An 11,072-nucleotide genomic window follows, 5' to 3' on the forward strand; every position below is an offset into this window, starting at 1 on the left:
TTATCACAGCATTTGATTAAGTTTAAAATCCATTTTTTATATCTTTAAGAATGTAAACGCTTTATAATAGATAAGCTCACTTTAGCACTAAATGGTGTTAACGTTCATTCTCCAAAAAATATGTAAATTGAAAATTTGTGCTACAACTTTGTTCATGTACCATGATATTGTGTTTGATTGTACTATATAAATGTGGTAATATGACTATGTACTGAATGTATACGTCAATAAATTATCTATCTATCTATCTATATTAACCAAAGTTACCAAAACGACAATTGTAATGTATGTTTAATATTCTAATGTTTGTTTGATGTAACATAAATGTACTTCTGTAACAGAATAATTTAGCGTTGTCTATGTGCAGGACTTAATACATAATAAAAACTAAAGCTTGCTTGATTGAAATCAAAATTCTTTTTCCTCCATTTAGTATTCAAAAAAAAGAAGAAAGAAAACAGTCTTAGAAAGTTGATTGTTATCAATTATAGAAAGTTATTGGTAACAAATTGATTTTAATCATATTTCCAGATTTGAGTGACGTTTTGATTTCCCGTTACTCGTAAGATGATTATTAATTATCATATCATATTATGTACCATGTCATTTGTCTCTGGATAAAATGAGTTAGTTAATTATCTGTATTTCTTTACTATCACCGACATAACATCAACCTAGAAATTTCAATGAAATTGAAAATCTAATTAAAAATGTTAATTTGCTTCATCCGAGATAAACTTGAATACTTTCAATTTAGAGCAAAACCCGTGTAATAATTTATCAAGCTTTGAAAACCCATGCATTTAAAAAGTAGGTTTCTTTGTAGTGTAGATTTTTATATTCTACGCTGCTGTCCGAAATATGAGATCATTATTATTTATATTGTATTTATTTAATAAATATTATTATAAATGTTATTACACGAATACAAGACTGTCAAAGAGTAAAGCAGATATTTGAATAAGCTAACATATATCTAGAAATTCCTCAAATCATGTCAAAGTCTTTTTTCATGATTTTGCAAAACTGAGTCAGTTCCTCAACGGCACTTTTTGTGAACAAATTACATACGTCAATCTTTGATTACATAACCCCGTGTTTTGGAAACAAATTATGTAAAATGTTTCGAAAATTGATGAATGAATGGCGTTTGCATTTGAGCTAATTCTTTGAGTTTGCATAAAAAGGATAGTCATTAAGTTCAGTTGCCAAGCTGGACGACAATATGTCTTAACTTTGAGATAAAAATGAAATGTTGATATCGCAGATAATCTGATTTGTTTAAATAAGTTTGAAATCAGTACATACAAATAAATGCAGAGTAAATGTAAAAATATGAGAACACGAAGGACAAGAATTAGCTCAGAAATGAAGCCGGAAGTTGAATGAAACAATAGGTGAGTAATAAAGAGTAAACAAGTTTGTTTTGTAACATAGTGAAAAAAGTATGTTTACACACATTCACATGTACGCATGCACTATGGCACATTTTCTTTAATCAAGAAGAATTTCTAAAATATTTTGGAAATAATGACATTTTTGTCACCTGCATAAATCATGTCTCTAGTTTTCAAGGTCAAGGTCAGATGTGTACGTTCAACATTAATGTGAAAAAATAGTGGAACCAACGTAGGTACCAATCCCGCCACCAATTTTAGATTCCGTAATGTGAGTAACTTATCAAGATAACTTTCTGAACTTATGTGGTTCTCAATTGCCTGCTCTTGCCTGAAATAAATCTTCCAATCATCACTTACATTTCATCTAAAGTTTGCCCATCGGCACTTAGTCTAATCGCATGGGTAAAAAATGCCTAAAGACATGGTAAGGATTATTAAAGGGTTGCAGTTTTGGACATCATATGTTCCAAATTTATATTCATATTATTATTTCAGGAAGGCAACAATCCAGTCATTATTGATTGTTTAAGTTCTTTCGAAAATATATACAGAACGTCTGACTAAGGTTTTATATTCTGCCAGACAAATAAACGTTGCTGGCGATAAATGTAACGAGCAAATATTACAAGAAAAGAAATACCAATATGAGTAAACATAACGATTCTTAAACCATTAAGCACATATTACAAGATATAGAATTATATGTGTACAGAATATCAAGGTATCAACACGTGGACTATTGAGTTGATTTTTTTACTGCTTTATTGCATTCAAGTGGCTAGTAATTAACTAGCGTCTACGGTTGATGGAAACATTCCTATCTAACTTGTCTGATACGAAGTTTACATAAACCTTTTAATGGCTACAAAATGTATGTTTGGATTGTGTGGAATGTTTATTGTAGTTTTATTGACCTGAACTATAAAAAAACTTAAATAAAATTCTCAGAAATACTGTAATTTACAATACAACAAAGAGATAAAGTAAAATGAAAAGGATACACTTTGAAGGTTCGATGAAATTATATATTAGATCATTATGTTAATATAAACAAAAGCGAATTTGAGTAAGAAAACAAATAATTTATATCCAAATGAGATAATATTATTGGAAAACGTTTTATCTAATATGTTCGAAATATATTTCTTTCTAGAAAGCATTAAAGAAAAAGACATTCAAGCACATATTTCAAAGAAAGAAAGGAAATATAAATGAACTAAATAAATATTAAATAATCTTTTATGATGACACCTCATGATCCTACTTGTTTTGATTATTTAAATTGAGGTTTCTTTTTTTAAATAAATAAATCGGTCATAATGCCGCCGGCACTTGAAGTCATGAAGTTACATGTAATTCACTATTGTATAATTTGTGGTTACAAATGTATTTCTTTTTAATTATGATATAATATAATACTTAAACTTCGTTATGATATCAAATAAAAGCTATACTTTACAACAGTATTACTGTTTATCTAATTTGTTCCGACAATTATTTTACGTGGACAGTAAACTGTTGTTGCTTAAGTGAGAAGTTTAGACCAACAATGTATGAAGGTTTCATGAATTAGTTTGTAAGCTAATAGGTTTAACATAAAGTTCTGGAAAACTTATTCCAGTTCTGTGCATCTAATGAAATAAAGTACTTGAACGAATATGTGACAAGAAGATGTAATATGTCTTCATATAAGATTGACTTATAATGATCAAATAAAAAGAAAGGTCATAGTAATGCTTGAAACTGTGTTTTTTATGGAATAATCTTTATAGACCATTGACTTTACTAATGATGTTGAATAATACTCATAATTATGTATGAAATGTTATGAGTTGCCATTTGACAATAATTATTATGGATTATCTTTTTTATAAATGATTTTAACATAAACGCCACAAAAATATATTAAAGCCGTTTATCTTCCTTTTTATCTGTCTGCCTTTTTATTTACTTTCACAGTTGTTGCTTAGGGGAGACATTTAGACTATAGTATGGGAAGTTTACATAGGTTGCTTGGACAGCCAGAAACATTTCAAAAACAATTGCTTTAAACATAACGTGCTGGAAAACCTTTTCTTATTTGTTTGTGTATCAGTTGAGGAAAAGAAATCTTAAGAAAGGAAGTTGTAACATTTATTCTTTAAAAAAACAAAAATTATAATCATAACTAAATAATTTAGAAAGCAATTACTAGTATTACTGTTTAAAACAACAATGCACTGAGCAGATAAAAGCGAACTGTGAATAGAGAATATCGAATACTCAAAATGTGTTACTGCATTTGTATATTTAAACTATAATAATAAGAAAAAAATCTTATAAAATAATAAATTAAATGAAGTCATCCAACAATTATATAATTCTAATATAATTACGTATTTTAAGAAAAAAATGAAACAATAGAAATTATTTATTAAAAGTATCAGTCTTTATGCGACTTGGTTTATGTTTTTCTACTTTTATGACAATTTATTTGATTTTTGCACTCTGTTTTACGTGCTACAGATGTTTAATTAATTACCCATAATACTCACACAAAAAATATGAAACCATCTTTCCGATTTTATCTTCGATGTTCTATTTATGTAAGTTTGAATATAGAAGTAAACTCCAGTTTCAATCTAAAAGTGTATTTTCTTTTTTTGAAAATTGTACAACGTTTCGTAGATGTCTTCATCTGGTATACTTTGTTTACAGGAAATCTGTATGTTCTATTTATAAAAGAGTGGGGCAGACCTTTCCGTATTTTATGCATTTTTTATATTTTATCTTGTTTATAAGCAGGTTTGGTTATTAACAGATGTATATTGTTTATTCATATCAACTTGATAACGAAATAAAACAAGCTTAATAACACCTTAAAGTAGGTTTAAAAGAACAATACAATTACCGTTAATATACAACTTTAGCTAATGATTGTATATAAATATACTAGTGTATATATCCATTATTATAACATTTACATTGCTGTGAACGAGGAGTGCAAAAAGACAATTAGATATTTACACAAAAAAGAACCGCATGAGGAGATAACGATTGTTTGTTACAAATTCATAGTTAAAAATGGGTATAACTCCAAAAATATTTCTTTCAGAAATATGCACTTTGTGAATGTCTAAAAACTGCAACTTGAAACGATATATTCCGAGTTTCATGCTGATACCTTTTGCGATGTTTAAAAAATGGACAACATTAAGTATTTGGACGACGACGACAACAACAACAACGACGCAGCGCTCATGATAGCTTAACCTTTTCTTCTAAACAGACGAGCTAAAATCGGCATGCTTTGTCTGCAGTTTTATTGAAATTGTAGACACTGTTGTGAATGAAAGTTTTTTTATAACAATGATATTGTATAAAGGGCCAGATACATTAAATAAAACTACTTCTTGAGTAAGTGTCAAAATATTTACTAATGCATGAACAACACTGTATTGTACACACATAATCATATCTTTTAATTATTCTGCCGCCAAAATAACAATGTTCCCTCTTGTTTTTTTAATTTTGTTATTTTTACAAACAAATACAGACGCCAAACATTGTACTTACAATTATAGTAAAGTGGATATCACATTACATCCTTTAATATTTTAATATTCCTATTGAATTAGAAACAAACAAAAATGACTTAGGCCATACACATGAGTAGTCAAGGGCCGAAGGATAGACCACATTTTTTGAGTAAAAAATCGGAACCATTCAAGCGTAACGACAGCGCGCCGCCATATTGGTATATCTAGCAGACGATATTTTTAAATTGTCCGCCAAAATTTGATCTTTTTACAAATATTTGATTTAAGCTAGTATTTTAAACTTTTGTAGCAGACGCTCTTTTTCCAATTAAAGGAATAATGAGCGGCTATGTTGATTGGTTCTTTAAAGTAAAGCCAGAATTTCATATCAGACGAAAAATAATTTAACTCGGCCTTTTGAAATGCAACTACGCGGAAACTAAGCGTACATTCTACATACAACGACCTGTTTGTTTAACGCTACTAATTCACGCAGGGATGTGTTCATGCTTTAACCTACAGTCCGTGGGGTAAATACAACGAACATAAAAGCAGTACAAAATTTTGTGACTTTAGACATATTTTATTTAAAATTATAACAACGTAGATTATGCAAGTCTTAGATAATTGAAACAAATATAAAATACATAAATACAATGCGTATACTTTTAAATAAATAGGCTACAATAAACTAAACAATGTGATTTTCAATACAGTCATGACTTATAACCGTAAGGAAACGAATTGTAGTTTTCAGAGATCACTCTCTTGTCAAACACAATTTGATAGTCTTTTATTTCAGTCTTTGTTATGATGCAGCAAGTTTCCCTATTTCTAACGATTTTATTTCTGTCCACAACTTTAATGCATTGGTTTTGCATTTGTCCTGTTACCATATCTTTCAGTGTATCAAAATTAATGTCCATTGAGTTCTTAAAATTCAACGTTATTCCCCTGACTTTATAAATTGAAGATTGACCTTTTTTGTTTTTGTTTTTCTAAATAATATGCGTAGTTCTTAGGCCCCCCAGTGATCATTCTAGTTATTTGATTGTTTGGAACTTCATCCGTTAAATCTCCCAGGAAGTCACCCAATGGGGGATCCCATTCACCTTGTGCAGAGGTGAACACAACAGAATCGGTATCACAATGCAAAACTCTTTCAACTAATGGTTGTAGATAACTGTACAATTTTAAACGGGCTTGAGCTGTTGTGTATGCAGCCACAACAACATTGGTTCTACCTGAAGTTTCTATGAAATCAGTATTATATGCCCAGTCTAATTGGACTGCTTCATCATTTATAAAACGTACGTTCTTGATTTCTTGTTGGTCAGATGTCATCATATCAACAAATTGAGCTGGATCGTCAATAAAGGTTGTTTGCGTTAGATTGGAACGTTGTCCAAATTTCCCCCAGAAAGAGTTAAGAATAATTTTAGCTAAAAGTCTCAGACCAGGATTTTCTTCAATCTTATCATAATCCAGTAAAATACCTTCTTTTTCAAAATACTGCTTAATATACAATTGTTTGTCTTTTTCATTTTCACACCAGTCTGGCAAACCACTGGCTTCCTGTTTAACTTTCTAAAAAATATTTACATATTCTGTAAAAAGCCCACTCGTTTTGGTACGAGGGTCGTATTGAGCTATTTCATTAAAATGCCATACTTCGTAAATTTTAAGTAACCTATAACCTTGTGACCTTGTGTAGCCATCTTAACTTCATCAGTGACCCAAGTGCCTGTAATAGCCCTTTCATCGTTGCCATGGTGACATTCTCCATTTTCATATGTTTCACTGCAGGTGCGACATAGAGTGAACATAAGCTTACCGTTGCATTTAGTTGGAAGAACAGGAATGTAGAGTTTTCTTGGAGGTAGAAGTTTGCATTCAATTAACCCTTCATATTTATTTACGTTCTCAAAATGTTCAGTGATTATATTTGAATGGCCTAAGGGTATTTTCCCTGTTTTATTGATGTAGGGATAAAGAGATGTAACATCGAAGTACTTAATCTGAGTATTAGCCGTGGACTCTGCAAACATTTTAAATGCTTCAGTACGTCCACCATGGAATGCATCTCTAGGTTCTAAGGGCGACACAATTTCCAAAGATTCGGTGTACTTTTTCATGATAGGATTCGATTCTAATTTCTGTTTGAAATCACATTCCCATATACATTCATAAATATACCCTTCAGATTCAAGATACTTTTGCTCATCAAGGGTGTGTGTGTATAATTCAGACATGGATAATCCATTGACCCCATTAATTGTGTTTTTAGAAAAACATTTCGGACAGTCATGCCAGAAATCCCCATGGAACTCTAGAACAACTTTGTGACCTTCTGCTGTCTCATAGTACCCATCAACTTAATATGGTCCTATCTGTTTCTCCCCCTTATTTCGGCCATGTTGGATATATATTTGTCTTTCAAATGCAAGGTAGGATAACCATTGATAAGCCATGACTGACTGTTTAGCCTCTGGTCGGTAACCATGAGATGGAATGATACCAATAGTTTCGTGATCCAGGAAAAGGCTCCTAAAAACAAGATTACAAGCTCATGCTATTGTAATGCATTTCTCAAATGGATCTATTCCATCATTGTCCGACGTTTGAGTGAGTTCTTTGAACAGTGTTCTGAATTTTAGACAGCATTTTCTAAGAATATCAACATCATAATTCTGTCTGCAGTGAAAAGTGTTTGTGCCGATTGCTATCGTACCATTCTAAAAACCTTTGACGTGATTCTGGTTTCAAACTGTCGGGGTTATAATACTTAATGTCAGGTAGATGATTGAGTTCTACTAATTTATTTTCTGTCGTATTGAATAAATGTGAAAAGTACCCTTTTGCCAGTTTAGTTTCTCCAAAAGCTTTAGGCATGTCTGCAAGGGCCATTGGAATAAATCTTATTTGAAAGATAGATACTATAATGGACATATATTTTGATCCTGTTGTGATCACCTTGGGCAGAATGGCGTTGTCATACAAGAATTTCATGACCGGATAACTATCATACCCTTTGCAATTATGGCAAAGAACTGTGGCACTGTTATTTTCAACCGTGAATAACCACTTACAGAATGTCTCCGTGGTATTTAAACCTGAAAACACCCATTCATTGGGACCACATTTCGAACACTTTGAAGATGAAGTAACTTTAAGATGCATGCAAGTACTACAAACCCTGTGTGCTACACATAAATTTGCCCTATTTTCCATAGATCCGCACCAGGACTTTTTACAATTAACACATGTATTGTTTACACCAGGAAGGTAACCAGCAGCACATTCAAGACGTTTATCTTGTGTGCATTCGAGATCGAAGAAAATGTATTTTGTTTGTTTTTCTCCCTTTGTGTCATTTTCTGCTAAAGTGTCATCATCTTCAACCGGTTGCATGTAGCATAAGTGATTTTCACTAACAAAGTCTTTGCATGTGTCGCAATACTTTTCACAACAGATATGGTCATGTTTATGTTTTGAACGATTAATAAGTTGGCTGCAATGTTTACATCTGTAATACAATTCGCAAGTTGATTTTCCCTTCTTCTCCGTCTTATTACTATGCAGATCGAAACAAGCTTGATTTACAAATTTACAGTTGCAGGTTTCACAGAATTGCCAATCTTCAGACACATCTTCATGAAACTTACGACAGTAATGACACGGCTTATTACACTTATGACGTTCTTTGTGATCGTATCTTTTTTTACACTTTTGGCAAAAAAATTTTCTGTTTAAAAATCCTGTCATTGACGTTATAACGCCATAATGATCATCATGATTGAAAATGTATATAGGTGCACCTCCCTCTAGTCCTTGATAAATGATGGAGTTGAAGTGTGCTTCAGATACTACGTGGATCTGATAGTTTAGCATGGACGCCTGGAATTTCTTCACCTCTTCTATTCCGCATTTACAAAGTGGCACGACGGTTTTTTGTGGAGTTCTATGGCCAAGTATCGTTGAATGTGACGGCCTTTTCGTATGCTGTCCCATTGTGGGTGTTTTTCAACACGAGCTATAGCTGTAGCTAGTGCTCTGCCACAACAAAGATCATCCTTATTCTTTATTTGTATTACACTTTTTTGTTCTGTAACATCTGAGTAATGGCTACTGTTGGTTTCATTCTGTATCCTGAGCCTTTAACGTTTGCAACATGAACTAGTTCTATACCAAATGTCTCGTCAACAACAAACTGCTCATAAGACTGTAAAACTCGTTCGATTTCTGAGAGAAGTCTATCAACAGTTAAAGCTGATCTTGGCATAAATCTCAACACAATTGGATAGTCCAGTTCTGGGTTATCCATGGACACCCTCACTAAATCATGAGCTGGAATATGTTCTGTAATTCTTGTCAGTATAGACTGAAATATTACTGTAAGTGTTTTTAAAATATTTGGTAAATCTCTCACTTCCAAGTCCTTGATTTTAATGTTATAGTAAGACGCCGTGGTGTTGAACTTTTCAATTCGTCTTTCGTTTATTTTCTCAAAGTATTTCGTGGCATTATCCTTTTGTGTTAATTTTTGTCGTTTTCCTGAGCTATAATGATCATTTTCACCATGAGGTCTTTTCATGCCACCACCACTTTGATTTTCATGTTGTGAAAGATGTTCATCAAGCGCATCTTTCCTTGTAAACACTTTAAGACATTCTGGACAGTGGTGAGAATTTTCGTCGGCATGTTTCTTCATAGGACGATCTAAGTTCTGTTTTCTATTGAAAGTCTTCTTGTAGCTAGGACATGTAAATTTTTGCCAATGATTTTCTGTTCTTCTATGCTGGAGCAGCTGACTTAGCTTCGTGAAACTAGCTTCGCACTGTTCGCAGGTATAATCCATGTTGATTGTTGTACGGCTGAAATGATAATGAAAAATGCAGTATTAGTCTCGAGTTAAATAATAAACTTTGAAAAAAGATATACACACATATTATTTTTCTCTTAATTTTATTACAAAAAGTAAAATAGGATTATTAAGGTATTTTATAAATATTTCAATTTTAATTAAGAACACACAGAAAAAAACAGGCGAGACTAAGAAAAGTCAGGCGAGACTAAGAAAAAGCAAGGCTAGACTAAGAAAGAGCCGGGCGAGACCAAGAAAATCACTTACTTAAATACGAATATAATCCAATTTATTTGGTGTTAAGACTGTTAACACTATACTAAATGTCTTAAAAAACCTCTCCGTTAGCTGACACGAAGAGGAATGAAGCACTAATGAATCTGATTATTATGATATAGACGAACTGAAAGAATCAAGCCATGTGATTGGTTGAGGTCTTTGCAAACGATGATGTAGAATTGGTCAAAAAGAAATATAATTATAAAACTAAGACAAAATAGTTATTTGCCTCATTACTTGTTCGACTTTTGAACTGAGAGGATGGAAAAAATACAGTGTCCAGAGTGTCATCAAGATTTTTCGAGAAGAGACAATATGTTACGACACCAGAGACAAATGCATGAAAGAGCCAGTCAAGCGTGTCCTCCTCCTCCTCCTTCTCCTCCTCAGAGGGTGCATTTGGGAGCGCCTCCTCCTCCTCCTCCTCAGGGATCGCATTTGGGGGTACAGGGAGTGCCTCCTCCTCCTCACGGAGCTCAATTAGGAACGCAGGGAGCTCATTTGGGAGGGCATTTAGGAGCGCATGGAGCGAAATGTGTGCATGCTGGAGCGCATGTTACAGCAACTATACCTGCGCCATCACCACCACCATCACCGCAAAAAGAAAACATGGTGTTTCACCATCCATTTACTATGATGATTTCAGGTCCCACGGGTAATTATATACATATTTCTGGTATTTTTTACATTTTTCTGACACATAGTTTATTACAAGTTTGGATACATAACTACAACTATTTTCAACATTTTCAACAAAATATTTTTATGACTTAAATACAGTCTTTCTCTGAAAATTTTGTGTTTATTTAATAGATTTTACTACAATTGGATTGCAAAATAGATATAGTTCATGTTTTTTTTTTTCTGCAAAGCTTGGTAAAAATGCTGAGGTTTTTTGTTATGAAAAATAGTTTTTTGTTTTTTTTTTTTTTAGTTAAAGTACTAAAATAATTTCATTTTTTTTAGCCTCTGGGAAGACAACAATGGTGAAAGAGTTATTACAGTATCACA

General features: G+C 32.3%; 1 protein-coding gene across 1 annotated transcript; it reads right to left on the bottom strand.

Moving 5' to 3' along the window:
- Nucleotides 1–5,878: 5,878 nt before the first annotated feature.
- On the bottom strand, nucleotides 5,879–7,170 carry LOC132718360 (uncharacterized). The gene is made up of 2 exons (XM_060702061.1): nucleotides 6,616–7,170; nucleotides 5,879–6,505 (listed from the first exon to the last, which is right to left on the bottom strand). Exons 1-2 carry the CDS (start codon nucleotides 7,168–7,170, stop codon nucleotides 5,879–5,881), a joined length of 1,182 nt encoding a protein of 393 aa, XP_060558044.1.
- Between the last annotated feature and the right edge of the window lie 3,902 nt (nucleotides 7,171–11,072).

This window comes from Ruditapes philippinarum, unplaced genomic scaffold (genome assembly GCF_026571515.1).
Source record: "Ruditapes philippinarum isolate M1 unplaced genomic scaffold, ASM2657151v2 ctg9825_1_1_1_1, whole genome shotgun sequence".
Lineage (NCBI taxonomy): Eukaryota > Metazoa > Mollusca > Bivalvia > Venerida > Veneridae > Ruditapes > Ruditapes philippinarum.